The sequence below is a fragment of the Pteronotus mesoamericanus genome, unplaced genomic scaffold (genome assembly GCF_021234165.1).
Source record: "Pteronotus mesoamericanus isolate MK-2021 breed Mesoamerican mustached bat unplaced genomic scaffold, CSHL_Meso_final contig_74, whole genome shotgun sequence".
In the NCBI taxonomy this organism is placed as follows: Eukaryota; Metazoa; Chordata; class Mammalia; order Chiroptera; family Mormoopidae; genus Pteronotus; species Pteronotus mesoamericanus.
Genome location: NW_026555247.1, coordinates 4321347 through 4346377, shown reverse-complemented (window position 1 = coordinate 4346377; position 25031 = coordinate 4321347). Strand labels below are relative to the sequence as shown.

Here is a 25031-nt window from a genome sequence, read left to right as displayed (position 1 = left end):
TAGTCACTGTACAGACTGTCTGGATGACTCAGCAGTCCTCTGTCTTGTTCAGCAGATTCTCTAGAAGAAACTTAAGTGATATCCTAAATGGTCACAGTGTAAGTGACATAACAGAAGAGTAAATAACGTTTTGAGGAAAACATATGGAGTTGCCTTTGCTAACTCCTATAAATAAGGAGTTTCTATTTTATTCCCTTTCATATTGTTCTTCAGAGAAATATGTTTTTTCACTGGATACTTTTTTTGATGGAATTTCTCTAGACTTCAAAGGGAGATGTGTGAAGGGAAAACTGGGTCTTATCTTTCAGCCTCTTACAATGTGGAGTCACCAGCATCTTATCAGCAAGAAAGAGGACTCGCTGTATAAGAGAAGACACATCTGGAAAATATCAACATTTTAGTCCATTAAGGCTGTGTTGGGAAACCAAAATTGCATGTTGTATTATCTTATTTTTGTTAGTAGAGGCCTGAGGGATGGGCGCCTCGAAGGAGGGAAAAGTCAGGCAAGACAGTCATCTTGCCTCCGCTTGTCTTGCTCCCTCAATCTCTTCTCCTCTCCATCCTGGTCAGGTCACACACTCCAGAGTAGGCCAAGCCGATCTCTAGGATTTTAGGTTTCTAGGTAGAGCTTTAAGTTGCTGCAATTCCCTAAGAGGAGACTGGCTTGGAGCTAACCCCTGGCATTGACTGACTGTCTTTATAGGAGTCAGCCCTAATTCACAATCCATCTCCCTATCTATTCTTTCATTAACTTCATTCAGTAAACTTTATTGGGTATCCATTAAGTACCATGAGGCAAGGTCCCAGTGGGAAATACACAAAATAAAAGATAGCCTCTTGTCCTCACGGAACTTACAGTTTGGATGGTAAGACAGACCAACCCACTGGCCACAATGATGCAGTGTGATGAGCTGAAAGTAAAATAAAAAAGTCCTATGGGAACAAACAGGAGGGCACCTAATTCAGCGCTCAAGCGCTTCTTGCAGGACATGTGAGACATGAAGGGAAAGGAGGAGTCATGCAGATGCAGAGCACAGAAAAGGTTTTCTAGGTAAATGGACCAGCACACACAGAGCAAGCCAGAGCCAAGAAGGGCTTTCCACTGTTATAATGGAGAAAATATCTGTGCTTTAAAAATCAACAAACACGAAAAAAAAGAAAAAGAAAAAGAAAGAAAAGAAAAAAAAACCCCTCTCCTTTGGATCTTTTTGTATAAACAAACAAGAAAAAAAAAAGAAAAAGAAAAAGAAAGAAAAGAAAAGAAAAAACCCTTCTCCTTTGGATCTTTTTGTATAATTCTGAAGGTATAAAGATCCTATACCTTATTTCCTTGCAGAAAATTACAAAAATACCATGCTGGTATGCTCTTCAAACCTTTCTCATTTTTCTTTCAGTAAATGTTTACTTTCATGATGTCACAGAGTAGAAAGCCCTAAAGATATTTATTAAATGGCTATTTGATTCCAAGTTTCTTCTTTATCTGGGTTTGCTAGGAAAAGTCATGGAGGAATGATAATGACCGAAATAACCTAGTAAAGGAGTACAGTCTGAATCATCTAGGACAGAAAAATTCTCCTTTCCGCCAACTGGGTTCCCTTGCCCACCTCTGTCCAGCCCTAGCACTGATTAAATGGCCTTTCTTAATCACTTACTCTTGTTAATCCTAGGTTAGATGAACTCATCACAAATGAATAAAATGACCTCAAAATGATTTCCCAGATTTCCATTGCTCAAATTCATCAGTCAACACACAAGAGGAAGCACACAACTTTTCCATGTATATGTCCCTAGAGTTGGGACTTAACAAGCCCCGACTACCTGAATATTTTTGACATATTTTTCCCTTCTACTGGCTACAGTTGTATAAATGCAGTTATGGAGAAGGAAGGAACAGAGAAATATAGTCACTTATTTATTGGGATCAACTATAGGACAGGTAGTTCAATTACACCATCTTCGCTCATCCCAATCACCTTGAAGAGTGGCATTACAATTGCTATTTTACAGACAAGAAATTAGAAACTCTAAGAGGCTGTGATTCATACCCAGGTTACACAGCCATGCAGAGGACTTAGCATTGATGCTTGGCATGCCAGCAAGCACTTAATAAACATTCACAATTGCATTGCAAATGGCAGAATCAATAATTGGTCTAGGACAATCTGGCTCTAAAACCCGTTTTCATTCCAGTACACTCTATTTCCTCAGGAAACCACTGAACACTGGGAGAGAGGTGGGAAGAGTTACAAGTTGGAGGGAATTCACATTGACTGGTTTTCTTCCTAGGCCAAGTCTACAGCCCAAGAAAATGAGAGGGGAATGTGTGGGATTCTCCACTGTTAATCTGTCACTTCTGAGGGAAGGCAGCTGAGATGGTGGCTAAGTGAAAGTTTTGAAGATCAGCACACCCCGTGTCTGCCTCTTGCTGAAACAGATGACACATCTGTCTCATGTGTCTTTGATGGGAAGGCTTCTGTGGTTGTTCTCCATGAGAGTTTATATACTTCATGATTCTGCATCATGACACCTTCTACCTGTGGTATCTTGGAATGGGTACAGGGCTTGGGGAGGGGTGGGGATGCCATTTTGTCTTCAAGTTTGGAGGATTCAGGCAAAAATCTTCCACTGATCTTAAATCAGACACATTGAAAGAATGTCTAATATCCTATACAGTATAATTGAGTTAGTGGTACTGTCTCTGTGTTTAATTTCTATGGGACAATACTTTTATGGAGCTATATAAACAACAGTGACCACAGTAAATGTGCTGAAGAGAAAAAAGGGGAATTAGTTGGCCAGTCCCTGGGTAAAATGTCATATCTCTGGAGATCTTGTGTTTGGCTTCTCCTCTCCAACATAGTTTTCCGGTGTGCTCAATCCAGGGTTTCACAGGGCCTCTTGGAGATAAAATGAAAAAAGGCAGAGGAAGAGGGAGTAGCTGGAAATAGGCAGGAGTAAAGAACAAAGAGGAAAAATCTTTATAACTCAAAGAGGGTCATTCTTATTGTTAAAATGAGTCAAAAGGAATTGCTACTTGCACCTTCCAGATCCTACAACTACAAGAAGCTGAAGACACAAAGATGGAGCTTAGGATGTTGGTTAGCATCTGAGTTGTATTCATGAAATACTTCATAATTGTAAACATGGATTTTTATCACGTTAATGAAGGGAAACTTGCTATTTTGAAGGAAAAAGGAAATAGTACTTACCTTTGTATCCCAAAATGGCTACTGTGATTGTTAGCAAGGCACACAAAATGTATAATAATATGATAGAAAACTTCAGTGCCCAATTATTTTTACATTTGGTACATTGTGTTCCTTCCTGAATACCTGTAAAAGAAGTCAAATTTTAGTAATAATGACCAAAAAACCACTTAGAGGAGTATCATTTTGCATTTTGGTTCAAATGTTATGATTAAATATCATTTTTTACACATGCCTTACATTTTAAGGATGAGTTGTATTTTAAAATTAAACACACCACTTTAGCAACACAAGTACATTAAATATTACCATATTGCTACAAATGCATTTAATATGACTTGAAAATAACACATAATCCTGTTTCATAGAATAGTTTTGAACCAAAACCCACTCTGATAATTACAATTATGATTCCAATAAAAAAAACTACATGATGAGAGATTTAAAATACCCAAATCTACTTGTTTCAGCCATTATTGAACCTATAGCAATTCAAACACAACCAACCAAAAACAATTGTGACTTCTTCCGTGATGTTTGTTTCAGTGGTGCACTATAGCTAGTCCCTACTGGTTTGAAAAAGTCTCGTGTTGAATTTGTAGGAATTTTGGGAGCTGATTATTAAATTGTTGGCAGCTTGAAATCAGTCTTGGAGGGAGTATTTACACCATGAAAATTTGCAAGCACTACAAATTATGATCCCACCCCTCCTGCACCCAAAATGGTGTATCAGCATGTCACTGGCTGTAAATGTACTATAACCTATAGCAGAAACATAAGTTCTTTTATGATTAAAATGCTCAATATGTAACCATTTATATACATTACATATATATAGAAAACTGACACTGACTCTTATGTATCACAATTATTTAAATCAGAATTATGGGGATAACAAGAAAAATCAGATCTTTTTAATGAGACGAAGTAAATGTTGACTGCTCACAGTTCAACTCTTTGAAAATTCTCAACAGAAACACTACAAGCCGGAAGAGAATGGCAAGAAATATTCCAAGTCATGAAAAACAAAGGCCTGCAACAAAGACTGCTCTACCCAGCAAGGCTCTCAATTAAAATGGAAGGTGAAATAAGGTGTTTCCCAGACAAAAGACGGCTAAAAGAATACACCTCCACCAAACCAGCACTACAAAATATGCTAAAGGGACTGCTTTAAGAAGATGAAGAAAGAGTCTGTGAATACCCAGTTCCTTTCACAGTCACCAATACTTGATATTACCAATGTTTTTAACACTTACTAATCTGATTGTGACAATGATATGTTATTTTAATTGTTACTTTATTATTTGTTGAAACTAAACCTGTTTTTGTATATTTCTTGCCTATGTCTATTATTTTTAAAAAGCTTTAAATGACTTTTTGGTATTCTTTATCCATTTGTTGGTTAAATGTTTGTAGAATTTTTTTCACTAAAAAAAAAGCAACCACCAAAAATGCTATTAACCCTGTTTTAGATATGCTGCAAATACTTTCCTATTCTATTACTTGTCCTTACTTTTGTTTATATGTATATTACTATATAGTCTTAAATGTCTATTATAGTCATATTGTCAATATTTTGTGTTATAGCTTCTGGGTTTGAGTATTTTAGTTCAGGGTAAGAAAAATATTATTTTGTATTTTCTCCTAAAGCTCCTTAGATTTTACATATTGATTTTTATGTCACCTGAGTATTGTTTGTATAATGTGTGAAATAGGGCTCTATATTTGTTTTATTTCAAGTAATAGTGGTCCATGCACTCTAGTTGTTGAATAAGCCTTATTTTCCCCATTGATTTGAAATATCAATTTAATCATATTTACATTGTTAGACAGATATATACATTTGTTCTAGAATGCTCATTTTATTTCATTGATCTACTTGATTATTTCTGTGCTGGTGTCATGTTTTAATTGCTGAGACTTTATAATGGATTTAAATTTTTAAATATTTTATAATGGATTTTGATATTAAAAAAATAAATAAAATGAATCTGCGTTTAAATAAAAAGAAAAGAAAAGAAAGAAGGAACTCCTACCTTTTGTGACATGGGTGGAACTGGAGAATATTAAGCTAAGTGAAATAAGCCAGTCGGTGAAAGACAAACACCATATGATATCACTTATAAGTGGAATCTATTCAACAACATAAACTAATGAACAAAATAAACCACAGGCATGGAAACATGGAACAGACTGAAAGTGACCAGAGAGGATGGGGAAGGAGGACAATGGTGGAAAGAAGGAGAAGGGCCTAAACAAAGAACAGGTATGAATGACCCACGGACATGGACAACAGAGTGGGAACTGACTGTGGGGGAGGAGGGGGAGGTGGGATGGGTGGAGGAGGGCAAAGGTGGAAAAACTGAGACAACTGTAATAGAATAAACATGATTTAACAATAAAAAAATTTAAGAAAAAGAAAATTATTCTAATCTAAATGATAAACCATCATCACTTCTACAAGTGACTCCAGAAACTAACTCATAAAAGTGAATTTTCCATCAAATTGATTAGAAACACAGAAGACAAAGACTGTGGGCCTTTTAATGTGAAAACCACATTGTAAAGAGCACTAGGTGACTCCTTCTTTCCCTGACCTGTTTCCCTGTGTGTCTTACTAACAGTGTCCCCCAGGAGCAACTGCACATAAAATGCTCATCTTCCATAACTATGTTCAATAACTTTTGATGGGTAGGTTGTGGGGATTAAGCCACAGCCGAAGTTTCTTTCCTTGGGTTTGTAATTTTATTCATAGCGGCCTGCTTCAGTGAAAAGAGCTCAGCTGTGTTTAATGCAAAATGATGAGAGAAACAGCATAGAACAATGACTCAAATTTAACTTTCAGGGTTTAACTAGTTTCTCTGGTGTCCTGGGCCAGAGATCCAACAGAAGGGGGCTCAGTTTGTCCCATGACTCAGAATAGTGATTCTCAAATTCTGGGGGGCATGAGACTCATCTGAGGGGTTCATTAAAACACAGCATTTCTAATTCAGGAGGTCTGGGAAGGCACCTGAGAATCCGGACGTCTAGCACATTCCCAGGGGATGCGGATACTGCAAGTCTGGGGACTATGTTTTAGAACGGTGCTTCTCAATTAAACCATAAGGTGCTTACAAATCCCATTGTCCAAATGCAGATCTGATTCAGCAGGTCTGAGGTAAGAGCTAAGATTCTACATAAGATCCAAGTGATGCCTGGTCAGAGAGACACACTTTGAGGGGCAAAGATGTGGTTTAGATGATGATCATGCTGGATCAACCTTTGGTCAGCCAATTTCTTGAAGGTGAAGCTTTAAACTCAGGCTCATTGATCGAACAGACCTGGTGTGAATCAGCTTCTTGGCATCACAGTATCCCCATTTCTTTTCTTTTTCTTTCCGTCCCCTTTTAATTGCCACCTGGCTGTCTCAGCACCACCTCTCCTGTCCAAAACTGACCTTGATACTAGCCCTGTCAAAACAGATCTCAAATTTTCATTCAACTTTCTTATTTCCATTCAACCTAAAAACTACTACTCTCCTAATCCTTCAGGGGCTTAAACTCAAAGACACCTTGAAGTCTTCTCTTGCACTTAATCTCTAATTCGCTCAGTCACCAGGCTGTGCTAATAAATCTTCCTGTGGGATATTTTTATCATGGTCATCTCTCATCTACAGACGCTGAGATGCTTCTGTACTGATGCTTACTGATGCTTACTTACTGCTTATCCTGTACACACAGCATCTTCAATCCATATTATAAACCTTCAAAGAAAAATGGTAGTGAGAGCTGAAATGACATTCCAGAGACATCACAGCCAGGATTCAAACCTAGGTCGGTCTGACTCCAAAAGCTATGATCTCTCCACTACACTATGGTGCCTCTCGCTAGTTATTCTTTCCTCTCCATTTCCACTGCCACCATCCTAGTGTGAGATCCTTTAATCTCAGTGGAAGCTTCCTCTTTCATTCCCACTGGAATCCAGCCTCACCCTGTACTAAAATACCACTGTCCTCCTGACAACACCAAAAAGAAAACAAAAACAAAATAACTTTCAACAGCTCACCCTGAACTAAAGGATGAACACACACACACACACACACACACACACACACACACACACACACACACACCCCTGCCCCCGCCCCCCAAACGGAAACAAAAACTCCTCATATCCAGTTAGAGTGAAAATATTTTTGGAATTTTGAGAGGGCAAAGTATAGGTAGACTCACAAACATATCACATTTCATGTTCAGAAACAATAAACTTGCTGTGGCACTGACTGTAAAACACAGAAGGGTAAGAGATGTAGGGGGGCTGACAGGCCACCTTTGGAAAGGAGAGATGACACTTTTATGGTTGACAGGAGGTTTTCATTCCTTTTGGATTTTAGGACCATGGTGGATGAGCTCTTTATGCCTCTCCAGGGCTATTCCTTACATTCTATTAGAAGAACCTCAGAAGATTTGATCAGAGCAGAGATTATAGTACATAATAAAATCTGGGACTAGAAGGTTACTTAGAGGTCATCTGTTATTGATGGGGAAAGTAAGGCTGGTGAGGTAAAGCGGAATCAGAAGCCACATGTTCTGAATCCCAATGTAGGGCCATGTGTGCTAGCTCTGTGTTTGTCACTGGACATCTTGTACATGTGGCATTTGTGCAGATCCACTCCCAGACAGTTGTCACTGGTTCACATTCGGAAGAACAGTCACTTCCTCACAATGCGCATTTCTCATTGCTGACTGTATCAGCATTTAATCAATATCAGATGGCACCACCTGACCTCCCTTTCCACTTGACCCATTTTTTTCTGTCTTGTTTTTTCTTCCCCCTCCCAGACTTATTTTTAATAAGAATTCTGTTTTATCTTTCCCTCTCTGCCCTCAGCTGGGAGGACATAGGAATGCCTACTACAAAGAGATCCTGCTGGCTCACGTAGCTGGAGGACCCCTCCTCCTTGAACCTAGATGGTCACAAAAAACATTCAAGAGAGATATCCCCTGGTTAGCAGCCTTTGTAGTGTTTGTTTTCTTAGCATTACTTTCCAGAGGCTGGGGACTCTGTTCCCAATGGAGGGGGTGGGGTAGGAAGGGCAAGCAAATGGATCTGTAGAGTGCTGCCGATAAGAGATTCTAGGGCAGGAAGTGAAGCAGTTTTGCTCCTTATCACTGAGAGATCTAGCTTATCAAAAAATGTGGTCCAAACAGCACATTTGTAATTCAGCAGGCCACAGTCAGAGCATGCCTGAAGGTTCCATGCCTTTCCATTGGCTATTCCTCTTGAACTACCTCCCACTGGATTTCATTCTTGGCTCATGTTCTGCATGCATTTTCCCGTGTCCAAGTCTTTATTATACAAAAAAAGTCCTGGGGGCCAAGTGAAGCCAAAATTACTCTGGTTAACTCCTCGAGTATTCTATGGAAGTTCAGAATAGGCTGACAATATGGTCCCCAGTGCCCAGACTCAAAGTTCCCATGTTGCCCTGTTTCCAGCACATGTTTAAAGTAAGCAGAGTGGGGATTGGATGGGGCCACCGATCAGAGGGCGGTTAGCCGGCTGAAGAGAATAATTGAAACACTGCAGGAATGACAGTGCAGATGGCCAGAATTCTCCGGCAAGGAGAATTCCTTTCTGCTGTGGTTCTGTACAAAGAGGCCTCCCAAGTGCTGCGGTCCAGGCTCCAATCCAGTCTATTTTTCCAGTCTTTTAGGAGAACAAAAGTTTCCTTCACTATCATATTTTTCGGTCATGTACATCACCGAAGGAAGGTTCGTCTGTTAAAACAGACACAGGCTTGTTAGGTGAAGGGTGGCACTTATGGGCAAGTGTGGGGCACTTCAGGGCTGTCATAAGTATCACAAGTGTCTGGAGCTCAGTGTGTTGCCATAAGGATCATGTTACCAAAGAGAAGCTTCAAAAACCTGGTAGACTACAAAATCCAGAAAACCACAGGTTTTGATCTGAGATTTGCAGTGACTTTTTCATGTGGTTTTTTTATAGTTATTAATCTACTGCCTGGTGGCATATATTCCCATAAACCCATGAGAATGACTTGGCTCTAACAGTAAAGCTGATGATTCAAATAAATTCCTATAATTAGAATGCCCTCAAAAGCAACAAAGCAGTAAGAGTTAACATCCCGGTTAGTCATTTGGATGTTACACAATAGTACTAGAACAAAAGTTAAGTATGTAAAGACCTTATTAAGTTTTCCTTATTATAAATGCCATTTACTAAATGATGGGATATGGATTTAGTTAAAAAATTTTTTTATTAATGAGTAATTTAGTTCCCCAAATACAAATCCCAGCGCTGGACACCTTATTATACCATTTCCCAATGTGGAGAATCACAAAAATGAAAGCAGCACAAGAACTGGCAATGAAATAACTTTTTGTGCAAAATAAATGGGGCCTTCCAGCATCTCTGTTTTCAGAAAGATGTACTCAAATCAGAACAATTATTTAGGAGAGAGTTTTACGAATTTGAAATATTCAGCATTCACTCTGAGCTTATTATTAATATGATGCATTTACCAAAGGTATAGTTTTTCTTTAAAAAAATATTCTATATATATGAGGGGGGACTCAACCCCCCGTTCCCCCCCCCCAGAATTATCTTCTGGAGGGCAGGCCCTTTGTAGTACAGGCTTCCCCTGCTAGGTGAGTGTTCTAGGAACCCATCTGTGTCAGTGTGCCAGATGGCGTTGTTTTGAGAGGCTTCGCTCGGCTTCAGTAAATTTTTTTTGAAGACTCTTTCAATGCATTTGCCCATTTCATGATGGGTGATTTATGAGTGCACCTGCCCATACCATGCTGAGTGTTCAGCAGTTTATGACCAAAAATGGCATGACCCCTGTGCACCCCTGCTTTTACCTGATCCTGCTCTGAGTGACATTTTTTTTGTTTCCCCTAGATGCAAAAAGTCCTCAAAGGGAAATGTTTTGCCGATGTGGAAGAGGTGAAACAAAAAAAATGGTAGAAGTACTAAAAGACATCAAAATCAACAAGTTCAGAAACCGTTCTGAGCAGTGGAAAAAAGTCTCAGTAGGTATATTGCATCAAATGGAGAATACTTTGAAGGGGACTGAGGTTTAAACCTGAGAATAAATACACAATTTTTTAGAAATAAATTCTGTTTTTTGGGGGGTCTCTCCTCATATATGGCAGTCATTTCTGGTTTGGCTTTAATACAAAAAAGAGTGTGTGTCATTTGTTTAAAAATGTATAATTCGTACCTGGCTTCCTAGAAAACAACCGTTGTAGGCAAAAGCCAGGTGTAATGATGCCACTCAGAAATAATAGTGTCTGCCAGCATATACACTGTCTTGGAACCCCATTGTTTTCTCTGTGGTTTTTATAATAATGAATCCTTTGTTACATGAACTGTACACAAATGCTTTCAATTCTTAGGAAGGAAATCTTGCTCAGTGGGGAGCTGAACCATCACATCTCTCACATTTGTCTCTCCTTGTTGGCCCTTTCTTCTTGGCTCTCTTCCTATTCATTTCATTCTATGGGCACAGAGGGAATTGTCAACAAGCCTGATGATACATTTCAGCAACCCTGACCACTTCATTATCTGGCACTGCCAAACAATGTCTTTCTATGGTTAGGCACTGAACCTTTTAATTAAAAGGACTCATGAACTTTAGCTCCAGCTTGGACCATCAGAGTCTGTTGTATAATTGAGCAAGACACTTGTACTGTGCAGGTATTCGGAGGAACGCCCCTAGACATTTGGTTAGTGGGTGAGAGTTTCCTATTGCTCTGAGCAAAGAGGAATTGCTGGGGAAGGCTGCCATTACTGAGGACCTGATATGTGCCAGGCACCCCCTCCTGGTTACTTACAATTCCTTTAATAATCCTGCAAAGTAGGAACTAAACCCTAATTTAATAGATTTTAGGAGAGTGAGGCTGAGTACTCAAGCCAGTGAGTGGCTGAGCTGGGAGGTGGGCCCAGATTTTCACAACATTTCTTCTTCAAGCTTCTCTCCTTGGAGAAGTAGAAAGCAAAGCAAAACAAGACTAAGGATGCCTAACAAGATAAACTGTAGAAAGCTGACAGGTTAGACTTGTAGGAGTGTTATGTCAAAACGAAGGGAACAGAAACATATTTTCAAATGTTGACAGAAAAAAAAAAGAGTAAAATTCGGTCCCTAGTAAATTAACTATTACTACAGGCTGTAATTTCTCTCTTACTATTCTATGGTGACATACTTGAGCAGCAAGTTAATTCCCCCTAAATAAATGCTCATTATCTCTGTGAGAGGTGAGGACTGGCTTTTGGAGGTTTGGCTGGTAGGGATTTTGAGTCCCTCAGGGAAATCATCCCCTTATGGTGATGGAATTTTTGGAATGGGGTAGGCTGGGAAAGGAAGGTAACTTCCTAATTTGAAGGCAAGTATGGGACGAGCAGGGGACTTGCTCACTGAAATCTTGATATCATAACCAGTTGGTTGCTGCCGTTGAGTTTTCTTCTAAAGTCCAATAACTGAAACAGGAGCCCCAAAAGCCAGTCTCTAATGGTTTATTCATCAATGGACCCAAACAACTGCTGGTGGTTCAAGAGAGCTGGCACTGGGTGAGATAAGTCAGTGGAAAGGAAGAGCAGGAAGGAAGGACTGATTAAATGGTGATAAAGAATTAACTTATCTCTACCCCATTAACGCTCCTTTAAAAAAAGAAAAGAAAAACTCCTCTTTTTTATGATATGTAGTTCAGAAATTTATTTTAAGCTTTTCAGTTAAGAGGAAAGTGGAGTGGGCACACTTGTTTGTTGTTTTTCTTGTACCTGCTAAGTCAAATAACAAGTTGAAGGTGAATCTAAAGTTAGAAACCAAGTGAAATGAATGGTCCAGGAAGGGATACCATCTGTCAAAGGGGGAAAAAAAAAGAGCCAAGATTTGGAAAGATACTAAGCAAATGTGCAAATCTTAAAAAAAAAAAAAAAAAAAAAAAAAGGAATGCTTTTAATTCATCCATGTTTCCTCAGTTTATGAACTGCAATGGTTTTAGCAAAGGTCAATGACAAGGAGGGTCGCGGTACTCAACAGGGGAAATGCCTTACTCCAGAAGGGACTGGGAGTCATAGAATGTTCTGTGCTGTCATTCCAGTGTCAACACTAGACCTCAGAATCACGATGCCTCCTTGGAACTAGCTTCCTGTTCATCAGGCAGCCCCTCCCAGCAGGCAGGCAGCATGATGCAGGCCCTTCCGCTCGGGCTGCGCACCCTGCAGTCCTAGTAGGAGCCCCGCAGTGTGGGTGCCAGGGCTGGCGCTGAAACCCACACTGGAGGCAGGAGGACCTGTACATATGAAGACCCCTCTGGACTGCAGGTAACTGATGACAGCTTCTCGGTGGGTAGGGCTGCCCCCCAAGGAGGGCCCTGAGAAAGAAAACAGCATGAGAACCTGGTGGGGGGAGGGCGGGGACAAGCAGTTTAGAGAGCTGAGTTGCGATAGTTTTTAAAGATATTTACTCAAGGAAAACACCAACAACATACTGTGTGGCTGTCTAACATGCTGATGTATGAATACTGCTGGGCCCTGAAGTCCTAGTCTTGATTCCATTCTTTTTTTCCCTTTAGTGTTGTGAGTTTGTGAGTAGAGGGAGAAACTGACTGTGTTTTTCTCTATAAAACAAGTCACTGTCATTATGGCTTTCATATCAAGTATCTCTTTCCCTTTGTTCCAATTTATTATTTTACCAAATTTATGTCCAAAGGTTAGACTTGCAAATATCAAAGCACCACAAATGTATGTGACATCTAGTGACACTGGGTTGAGAAATGCCAATATAAATACCATATATCCTCCTTGGAGTTCATTGGTAAAACCAATTCTTTTTACAAATATCAGCTTGACCCATGGCTCGGAAATCCACTGAAGTTCTCCACTGCCTTAGTAACAGCTCTCGGTGGCTCAAAGTCAGTTCCGAGATATTCGCCAGTGACCATCCTCTGATCATGCAGGTTCTCACAGCCTCAGGACCAGGAGGAAGTATCAGCTTTCATCTTGGTGAACATCCATCTTTCCAGGCCCAATGAAACCACTAGCCCAATGAACTCTACTGCGTGCCCGCTCACACATGGGCCAGGCCTGGTTCAAAGACTCAAGGTTTCTGGATTCTCCCCCAGAGTTATTTAAAACCCCCAACACATTGCCCACTTCACTACGCTTCTTTCTTGCTACATCCCATTTATTCATTTATGTAAGAAACACATACGGAGTACCTATTATGTACCAAGCATTGGGTATAGTGGTGAACAAAAACAGACAAAATCTCTACTCTTATGGCACTTACGATCCAGTGGGAGGACATGTTACAAGGTGATAAATGCTATGAAGAAAAACAAAGCAAGGAATGGGCAAAAGGCATGTCGTAGAGATTGATGGCATTTTAAATAGAGTAGTCAGAGGCAGCTTTGCAGAGTACCATTTGAGCAAAAGCTAGGAGTGTGGGAAAGAGCCCTGAGTCCCTGGGCAGAGGGCTCACTGCACTCACAGAAAGGTCTGCTCCCTCCTTCTCCAGGTCTTGAAATTTGCCCTCCTTTTCCCTGCAATACTGTTCCCCTTTACCAAGTGACTTCTTTAAAAACCCTACCCACGCTTAGGTTGTTTCTATATCTTCACTACAGTAAATAATGCTGCAATGAATATATCTTTTCATTGCACATATATCTTTTCAACTTAGTGTTTTCATATTCTTTGGATAAACACCCAGAAGAGGAATTGCTGAATCATATGGTAGTTTTATTCTTAATTTTTTGAGGACACTCCATACTGTTTTCCATATGGGCTACCCCAATTTATATTCCCACCAACAGTGCATTAGGATTCCTTTTTCTCCACATCCTCACCAACACTTATCTCTTGTATTTTTGATGTGTTCATCGATGAATGAATGGATAAAGACGCCCTCCACACACAAATACAATGGAATACTTCTCCATCCATAAAAAAAAATATCAACATCTGTGACAACATAAGTGGATCTTAAGGATATTATACTAAGTAAAATAAGTCAGACAGAAAAGGACAAAAACTGTATGACTTCACTCATACTTGAAATATAAAACAAAAAGGTAAAACGTGAACAAACAACACAAAACAAAAATAAACTCATAGATACAGACAACAAACTGGTGTTTACCAGAGAGGAAGTAGTGGAGGGAGGATGAATTGGTAAAGGGGATCAAATTCACGGTAACGGATGGAAACTAGACTCTGGTGGTGAGTACACAATACAGCATGCAGACATCGAATTATAATGTTGTATACCTGAACTTTATATAATGTTATTAGCCAAGGTTACCTCCATAAAAACAAAACAAAACACAAAAAAAACCTTACTAATATTCCCTTCAATGAATCGATTAGCCTCATGCCCAGCCAGCTGGGCCAGAATCCCTTCAGAACCTACATGGTTTGCACTGCATAAATCTATGCTCAGTTGTGTTTTTTTTTTAAATTATATTTTATTGGTTATGCTATTACAGTTGTCCCAATTGTTTCCCCTTTTGTCCCCCTCCACCCCCATACTCTCAGGCAATCCCCCCAACATTGTTCATGTCCATGAGTCATACGTGTAAGTTCTTTGGCTATTCCACTTCCTATACTGTACTTTACATCCCCATGACTATTCTGTAACTACCTATTTGTACTTCTTAATCCCCTCACCTCTTCATTCATTCCATCACACCCCCCTCCCCACTAGAAACCATGAAAACACTCTCCATATCTAACCTTCTGTTTCTGTTCTGCTTGTTTGCTTAGTTTGTGTTTAGATTCAATGTTGATAATATGTATTTATTTTCATTTCATTGTTCATAGTTTTGATCTTTTTATTAAATAAGTCCCTTTAACATTTCATATAATAATGGTTTGGTGATAATGAACCCCTTTAGTTTTTTCTCATCTGGGAAGCTCTTTGCCCTGCGATTCTAAATGATATCTTTGCTGGGTAGAGCAATCTTGGCTGCAGGTCCCTGCTTTCCATGACTTTGAATATTTCCTGCCAAACCCTTCTAGCCTGCCAACTTTCTTTTGAGAAATCAGTTTTATGGGAACTCCCCAGTAGGTAACTAACTGCTTTTCTCTTGCTGCTTTTAACATTCTCTCTTTATCTTTAACCTTTGGCATTTTAATAATGATGTTTCTTAGCATCTTAGCATCCATGTTGTTTGGGACTTTGTGTTTCCTGGACTTGAATGTCTATTTCCTTCACCAAACTAGGGAAGTTTTTTTCATAATTTTTTCAAACAGATTTCCAATTTCTTGCTTTTTCTCTTCTCCTTCTGGCACCCCTGTGATGCGAATGTTGGTACACTTGAAGTCCCAGATGTTGCTTCAACTATCCTTGTTTTTTGGGATTCTTTTTTCTTCTTGTTGTTCTGATTGGTTGTTTTTTGCTTCCTTATGTTCCAAATCATTGATTTGAATCCAGGCTTCGTTACTCTACTGTTTATTCCCTGTAAATTGTTCTTTATTTCAATTAGTATGTCCTTCATTTCTGACTGGGTCTTTTTTATGCTGTTGAAGTCCTCACTGACTTCCTTTAGCATCCTTATAACCAGTGTTTTGAACTCTGCATCTGATGGATTGTTTATCTCTATTTTGTTTAGTTTTTTTTCTGGAGGTTTGATCTGTTTTCTTTTCATTTGGGCCATGTTTCTTTGTCTCCTTGTTTTGGCAGCATCCCTGTGCTTGTTTTTATATTTTAGGTATAGTCACTGTGACCCCCTGTCTTGGTAGTGTGCCCTAATGTAGTAGGTGTCCTGCAGGGTCTAGTGGCACAGCCTCTCCTATCACCGATGCTGGGTACTTGAGATGCACCCGTTGTGTGGGCTGAGTACACCCTTCTATTGTAGTTGAGCCTTGATTTCTGTTGGCACATTAATGGGAGGGATTTACCCAGATCAGTCAACTGCAAGGACTAGCTGTGACCACTGATCACCAACTTCTGCCCTCGTGGAGGATCAGCTGTGCTGGGGCCTGCTCCACAGTGCAGGACTTACTTTGGCAGGACTCTGATGCCTGCTGAGCCTGCCCCTTGAGTGTGTCACTGGAGGCGGGTCGGGTGGTGATGCTCCAATGTGGTCTGTAGCTGTCCACTGGGTGGCAGGACTCTGGTGTTTCCTGGGAGGTACAGGCCAAGGTCAGAAACCTCCTGTGTTCTATCTGGGGCCATGTGGCATACGTTATAAAGCAATAAGCAGCAGCTGGCTGCTTCTTGTGCTGGGCTTGGAGGTATCCTAGTGAGGCCAGGCTGTGAACCAAGGCCAGCTGCTGCTACTGTCAAACCTAGGGTCAGTTAGTAGGAGGTATGGGGGCTCACTGAAGCTAGCTGCTGCTTGTTGGAGAGGATTTAGGAAGCTCTGAAGCATTAGCCATGACAAGCCATCCATATAAAAAAGCCACTGTTAAATTAACGGCTTAGGTGGGCCCATAAGTTGGGTGGGGCAGAGCCTCAGGGAATCACCAGGGTGGGGCAAACACTTTGAGCCAGGTTGGTGGTACCCACTCCTTTCTGTCGGGGTGAGGGCTCAGAAAAGGAACAATGGCCTCTGCCAGCAGTTTTGTCTGGGAGAAAGTTGCCTCCCAGCTCTCACCCTGTTGCCAGACACTTCAGTTCCTCCCTGTATGTCACTGGTGCCTTTCAAGCTGCTGCCCTGGTGCTGAAGCTCATAGGGAGTGAGTCTGAGTAAGTCCGGCACGGGCCTTTTAAGAGGAACTGCTTCAGAATCCAGCAGTTTCTTCCACAGACTCAATCCCCACTGGTTTTTACAGCTAGAGGGTATGGGGACTTATCTTCCTGCCACTGGGATCCTGGGCTGGGGGGCCTGGCATAGGGCTGAGGACTCTTTGCTGCCAAGATATTCCTCCTGATTCTTTTCCCCAACATGGGAGTGTGGGACCAGCCCATTCTGCACCTCCACGTTCTGCCCCTCCTGCCAGTCTGGATGGATGTGGTTTCTTCTTTAATTCTGTAGTTGTAGGATTTCCATTCAGCTTGAGTTCTGACAGTTCTGAGAAGTGGTTGTTGTATAGTTTAGTTGTAATTTTGATGTGGTTGTGCAAGGAGGTGAGGCATGATTACTTATGTGGCCATCTTGGTGAATCCCCAGTTGTGTGTTTTCAGATAATTTAAATGCCATCATCATGGCTACCACCTCTTATAGTTATGGGAATTTTATTTTTCTGCACGATTGCTTTTGCGTTTCTCTAAACTAAACAAAACAAAATAAAAACCCGCGCCCCCCCCCCCCCAAAAACAACAGTACTCTCGAATACTCTGCACGCCATGCAGTTCAATGAGTATCTGATGAGAGTGCAGATCCTGGCAAGTGCGGAAAGCAGGCTGTGTCACTCTCTCAGTGACTCTCACTCACACAAACTGGAAGCACGAGTGCCTACCACCCCTCAGGTGCAGGGACTTCACAACCTTCTCTTACACTTTTGTGGGTAGCTTTCTACATGGTAAGTGATGTGCTGGTCTCCCTGTCCTGCAGGCCAAGGTGTAGACATTCTGGGAGAGGGATTCAGCTCAGGGGTCTTGCAGTCAAAATGCAGACACTCAGAACACCTTCCTCCCAAACAATCAGGAAGTTGGGGTAAAAAGGAAGAGTTTTCACCACAGGAGGTACGGAGTGCGGTGGGATTTACTAATCAAGAGAGCGCAAAGCAAAGCAGTCCTGTAGACCCAGACTGAATTAAACCCCAACATCTAAAGCACTACAACAGCATCACCACATTTTGTGTCCCTTAGCACTCATAAAACTAAATCGGTTAGGGCAAAGATGAGAAATGCAAACCCACAACCCAGCATTTGCCTTGAGTGTTGCTGCTTTAAAAATGATCATTTGGGGGCAGCTGAGGAACTAATATAATGGTGGAAACCCTAATGAGCTAAGCAGGGTGGGCAAGTCCCAGTTAATGATAGTGTATTTGCTTATCACTGAAACAGTTGTCAGGGCATGTAGAATTTATGCTGAGGAGCAGGTGCTAGCATAAAAAGACTAAATCCACTATCTTGCACATACTTCCTTGATTTAAAAAAAATCATGATGCTAAAAAAGCGGGGCGAGTGGGGGCACTCAATGTAAATGAAAATATCAATCAGCCTGACAGACATTCCTCATTCCTTTATAAGTATGTGTTTTTTACTTTTATCAAGTAAAGACTGCAGTTGAGGATATTTAAATTAAGGGGAAAGTGAGCCAAGATTGAACGACAGACTTTACTGTTGGTGTTTTAAAGGAATTATCTGTTCTGCAGTGAATGCAGCCTCAGTTCTGAGTCTTGATAAGAAATGAGTCAATCGACTTGAAGTGACCCAAATGAGGAGAGTTGGCAAATAAATAATAAGAGAAATGGAAGGGATCTATTCTACACTCTACTGGCCCAGTAGTGAGAGTGTGGGCCCCAGATTTAGTGAAGAGAGGCCTGTTCATGAGCTTGTTATTAATGCTTGCTATTGAACTGGACAAAGGACAGAGAGAAATCACTTCATGGGGCAGAGAACTATGGTTGTAGAGGTGAAAGGAATAATAACTGGAAAATAAAAATGGAAAACTACTATACAAAAAAGTAAGAAGGCATGCAATAAATTATAATCGAATATAAAGTAAATGAGAAAAGTGTTTGCATATTAAATTTTCCATGTCTTTGTAAACAGTTCATAAATGACCAAGTTAAATTTGGAAAATTGTTTAAAACTGAGATTACTAGGTAAAAAGATGGTAAGTATGTACATACATTTGCATATATACACAATGACTCTCTTCAGACAATAGAGATGCTGTTAAAAAAAGGATCAAAATTCAAATTCCCAATTTCCCACAGATTTCTCAGGGGTGTGCTGGAGCCAGCTTATACTGACTGGTGAGATCTAACTGTTTATATGTTTTCACAGCTCCATGTTCAGTGACTTTGCCAACTTGGTTCAACTGACTCAGAACGTGTAAACAAATCAAACAACTGCTCTGTCCATATGGAGTAATCACTTGAGAAGTTCAGGACCAATGGACATGGTGAAGATTATACAAACCTTTGTTCCTTCTCTCCCCTATCGAGTCTATAGAGAACTTATGTGCATTCTTATTAGTAATATTTATGCACATTAGATGTTATGAATTTAAAACTTCCATGGAAGCTTAGTAAATTTCAAAGTGATAATCTCTGTGGGGTGAGATAATCTTAGATTCCCAGTGAAGCTGACAATGTTTAGGGTTGAATTCATACCTGTCTGTTAACTTCATACCATGGATACAGGTTTGACTTAACTCTGGCTAACCACCTGGAAAGTGAATTTGCTTCTCATGTGGAGACAACTTGTAGAAGGACTGGCCTGAGCTGTTATCAACCTGAAGCTACCTGGCAAAGGTAAGAGGTGGGGCACAGGTGAGTTGGTCTAAGGACAGGAAGCTGCAAAGGACACACTGGCTTCTGATGGAGGAAGCACCACAGAGAAAGAGATTTCGAATGACAGCTGTCAGTCTGGACGATAGTCTCTTTGCCTCCTAAAATTATGCAGGAATTCAACCACCACCTACTGGGCAGAAAAAATTCAAGAGTACAACAGAGCAAGAAACCTCTGTATGTAATTGTCGGTGACAGTTACAATCAGACCCAAAAACAGATACAGGAAAACGTTAGAAATAAACCAGCTGAGCTGCAAATAGTGGAGGCAGAGTGCCTTCTGAACTTCACCTCTTACAGCACAGAATTGCAAAATTTGATCAGGGCCACATGAGCTGTGGTCTATTATTCAATGGAGAACAGAGATGCAGAAAATATACTCACAATTTCATCTGATATGAAATTTTTAGGGTAAAACCACAAATATATTTCATGCTTAGAAAAATGAATTTTATTTCCCAAATGGCCAAACAGCTTCTAATTAAGGTAAAAAACTGGTTAAAGAGGCTGAAAGATGGAGAGTCTTAGGACAAGTTTTTAACAACATTGTCTAATCTACACCTAGCTCGGGGTTTTCTACACTACCCCAGTGAACATAGGGTTTGGAATTAGTATCAGAATCACCCTACCGGGAGTCACTCATACATTTTATTTCTAGTTTGCGGTATACATTTGTTTACATTAAATCCTAGCATACTGTATACAGTTTAGAATACACTGAGAATTCATTCCTTATTATTCTTTAAGATATCTTGTGGCCCTGCCCTGACTGGTGTGGCTCAGTGGATTGGGTGTGGTCCTGCAAACTGAGGGGTCGCCGGTTCGATTCCTGGTCAGGGCACACGCCTGGGTTGCATGGGGTGTGTACCAGGGGAAGCCAACTGATGTTTCTCTCTCACATCAATGTTTCTCTCCCTTTCTTTCTCCCTCTCTAAAATAAATAAAATCTTTTAAAAAATAAAATAGCTTGTGGTCCTTCCCTGTTAAAAAGGAGTACTTGTCTTAAGTGGCCACTACACAATGTGATCCAGCAGAGTGAGCAGACCTTCGTGGGCTGGGCACCCCTTCAAGGACAAACACCCCTTTAAGAATGGGGCCCGAGGAGAGCTCTTCCTTTCTGGGGCAGTGAAACTTTCCAACCTTACTGCTAGAAAAGCCGGGCCAGCGTGTTGTCTCGCAAATACAAAGAGAGAGCTATTTCATTACCCTCACTTTATGCATGCACCAAAGAGGAACTGAAAAAGAAGGATTCAGTGATTCACAAAATGTCCGTTACTAAATGAGGAATAAAATAAAGTCTGGATGTTATAGCTTGTTACTAGGCAATGTTCCTTCCTGCCAGAAAGCAGTTGTGTTACAGCAGCAATGCTAGTAAAGACAACCGACCACCTGTAAATACAACCTACTGGTTGCCCTGAAACAATCTGTCATTTTATACAGCACTTAGGGGAAACAACACCTAATAAACAACACCTAGTAAAGCAAAGGAACATATACTACAGTAAAAGGAAAAATCCCACTTACAACTGTGGTTATGATAGTGCTTATAAAATTAGAAGCACTAATTTATTAGGGTATACAGAGACCAAATGACTGGATGATTATATCTTTACTATATTTTATCTATAGGACTATTGCACAGAAGTAAATCTTCTTGGCTTTGAGCTTGGTAGGAAGAGCCATCTGATTCCACTCCTGCTTACTTCCCAGACAGACATCGCAACTGGGCACAAATTAACTCAAAGAAATGTCCATGTAAATGGAACTTGAAAAGGCAGGTGCTCTGGGTGGGCCCTGGGGCTCAGGGAAGGCTCCTTCTTTCAAAGGCTTCTGTTGGACAGGCCAGTGTAGGATGGAAAGCATTAGAAAGTAGGGAATAGAAACAACAAATTTTTTTTTGAGGAAATAGCAAAGAATGGTGATTATCTAGAAGGGAGACAGGGAGAGCTGTGGCAAAAGGAAAGCGAAAAGAGTCAACAACAGGCTTCATGACACAGACTGTAAAGAAAGTTCCTACCATTGAGTCATCTGTGTCCTAACAAGCTGGGAGACCTGAGGAGGCTTGTCTGTGCTTTGCTCCCTGGGACACAGAGATGATGTGCATTATTTCTGTTAGTATTAAAAAGCAGGTTTTAGACAGTGAAGGGAAAACAACCCGGAGCACAACGGTCACATAAAATGACTTAGATATCTAGGGCAAAAATCAAGCAAGTATGTCAGGTAAAGAAATGGGTACCAATCTAAACCACACTGTTAAAATGCAGTGATTCTTGTTTCCCAAATGGCCAATCTGCTTCCAATACTAAGGTTTTATATCTGCACACTTGGTCATCAGAGCATGATAGGACTTTGGCTCCCATCCTTCTCTTCCCCACACCTCATGTTCAGGTGCCTTTGGGTGGCGTCACAACTGGGAACCATACATCTGTATCTGAGAGATGTGGCTCCACCCATCTACTGGATACACATTCACGTGGGGCACTTGGTCTAAATAGTAAATTAATTTTTCTTTGGTAGATATATTTCAGAGTTCTTCCCCATTCTCAACTCCTTTCCCCAAACCCGCCCTCATGAAACAAAAATAGGTAATAAATCAAAGATACCAAGCTGTTTATTTTTACTGCATTGTCTCATTTCTAGTAAGTCAAGGGCCACGGGTCTGAAGTCCCTGAGCCACAGCTGGGAGCACACTACTCAAACCCTTAAGGTGGTGCACAAGGAAGTGCAGAATAGTTTCCTACCTTTATCATTTTGTAGGGTACACTGGGTAATACATTCACATAATGTTGAGCAGTGAGTCAAGAGTATACCTCAAGTGACTTTCTGCCAAGGGGACATTTAATGTGACATAGGAAATATATTGATACATTATGAATAGGGGATCCATTTTTTAGTTTCATCTTCCAGGAGGAAGAGACTCCGGCAAAAGAGGTTAAACCTCCTCCCATCTTTAAAGGAAATAGTTTACAGCTCTATAGCAAAAGATAAGGAATCCCTCTGGGAGACTGGTATTGTTAAATTAATTTAACATTAATTTAGACTCAGGTGGCTATTAGACTCAGATGGCTTTAATGCCTTGGGGGCCTACATAAGCAAACCAAAACCTAAGCCTGTAAATGCTTCCAGGTTACAAAATTGAAACTTAAGGACAACCTATTACACACAGCCAACCAGGCTTTAAGCTCTAGCCAATCACCAATTCCTTTCTCTGCTTCCACACATTCTCTGTAGAAGACTCTCACCTGGCTCCTGCCAATGGTGGGCTCCTAACCACTTCTGGTTTGCCACTGCCAGACTGGAATAGATTTTTGCTCAAAATAAACTAAAAATTCTTAATATGCCTCAGTTTATCTTTTAACAGTATATTCAAGTTATAGAGGAGCACAGAATACAGCACCCCTGTGACCAGGACAAAACTAAAATGTTGGCAGGGGTGGTTGGACAGACTGAATTGGTGGCAAGGACATGTTTCATAGTTTCCCTCTTTTTAAATTTCCATCTTGATGACAAACACAAAGTTTCTATGCAACTGAAGAACAAATTAACGGACTTCTCTTTCATAATTATATTGCTGATCTTATCTACTTATCAAATATAAGCTTATCATATGCATGTTTCTGATGGTAACAGTTTCCCCCTCCACAGTGATAAATTAAAGGGGCGCATTGATGCTTCTGGCCCTGTCGTGAGAAGCAGACATCTCCAGTGAGACTAAACAGTGGGGGAAAGGGCAGCGTGGACAAATGGCAATAGATTCAGACAGAACTATTTCCTTAGCCACACTGATGAAGGGTTTTCACCAGTTCCTTAGCAAGGAGGAACTGGAACCTGACATCAAAACCCACTGTATGTCCTTTATAGTTTATTGTATATAATTATGTACCATAAACTGTGCAGGGTTTGCATTCCAGGGCGTGGGATCAGTCATTCTCAACAAATCCTTTTGTTGATTTCTCTAAGTCCCAGCTAAGAACCCCTGAGGGCTTCTCTGAACTCAGTGGAAGTAACTACTGGGGTAGAGCTCTAGCGCCCGGGCAAAGTGGTGCCCCCACCCAGTGCAGCCTGGTGTGCTTCATGGTACCTCTGCAGATGAGCATCAACCAGCAGATACACTGGGTGCTCGCCCTGCCTCCAGGATCAGAAGATGCCAGTATGTTCCAGCATGACTTTAAGGAACATGTGTTCCTTGAAACTGTTGGGAGGTCACTACACTTCTCTGTTAAGTTCTTCCCTTTGTTCCCCTTCTGAGCTTGGACCTCATTTTGCATGTGGGCCCTGTCCCATGAAAAATCCAAGAGGATGGGAGGTGGGGTGGCCTTCCAAATACCTAAGGCCTAGGTTGTAAGTTTTAAACCACTTGGCTCATGTGCATGTCTGTAAAGCATTGCTAGAATTGGAGGTTTTTCAAAGGCAATGAGGAGCACATGAGAATAAATGATCTAATATGGTGAGTGAATTCCTGGTGATCTAGTCACTGAGCAAGGAGGTGAAACACACCTTGAGTGATAGTACACCTTGATGTCCTCAAAAATACATCCTACATCTTCTAAGAGACCATAAATTGAATTTCTATTTTGGACATGCGGTAAGTAATATTTGTCAAATACAGATAGTATGGATTCTTAGTATTAGGAAACTAAAGATCCTTTTAATCTCTTTTTGAAATGCATAGTCATACATTTTCATGTGCTTGCACATAGGCTATCCAATGTTGTAAGTATGGCCTGCTATTGTGATGAAGCCATTAAAGAAACAAGCAACATGAAAGCTATGAGCTCTCTCCAAAAAAATGTACACAGACATGATTTCAGAAGATCCATGGGGTCTTCTGAATTAATTGAAACTTAAGGACAACCTATTACACACAGCCAACCAGGCTTTAAGCTCTAGCCAATCACTAATTCCTTTCTCTGCTTCCACACATTCTCTGTGTGGCTTCCAGAAGCCACACATAGACTTGGGGCTCAGAACCCAACACCTGGCCCCTCACAGGGAGTATAAGATATCAATCCTTTCCCTAAGGAATTTATAGGTGCTAGTAAGTTCTCTGGTTGTCTGTCACTCTGAGGGACAATTCCATTGACAAACATCTCCTTCATCACTCTTCCTCTCCATTAATTCTCTTGGTTGTCTGATCCAAACATTATTTATCTGTGAGTCCCTGGTCCCAATAACCAATTCCACACGACAACTCATTATGAATCGTGAGTGTAGACCACATAAAAACACATTATGCGTTGTGAATGTAGACCACAGTTGCCTACACAGCTAGTTAAGTAGCATCATCAAGACCCTTCAATTCAGAGAGGGAACAAAGGACAGAATAATCCAGAAGAAGGGAGGAGGCTGGATGAAGATACAGGAAAGGTTGGGGAAAGTTCATCTGTTGTTAAAATCAACAACTACAATGCTGACAGTGAA

The 25031-nt window shown here is 40.7% G+C and overlaps 1 protein-coding gene across 1 annotated transcript in view; it reads right to left on the bottom strand.

The window, feature by feature from the left end:
- Positions 1-25031, bottom strand: part of COLEC12 (collectin subfamily member 12) — a 199174-nt gene that overhangs the window by 42805 nt on the left and 131338 nt on the right. The window contains exon 3 of the mRNA XM_054583425.1: positions 3210-3332. Coding sequence (XP_054439400.1) covers positions 3210-3332 — 123 coding nt within the window. The remainder of the gene's footprint in view (positions 1-3209; positions 3333-25031) is intronic.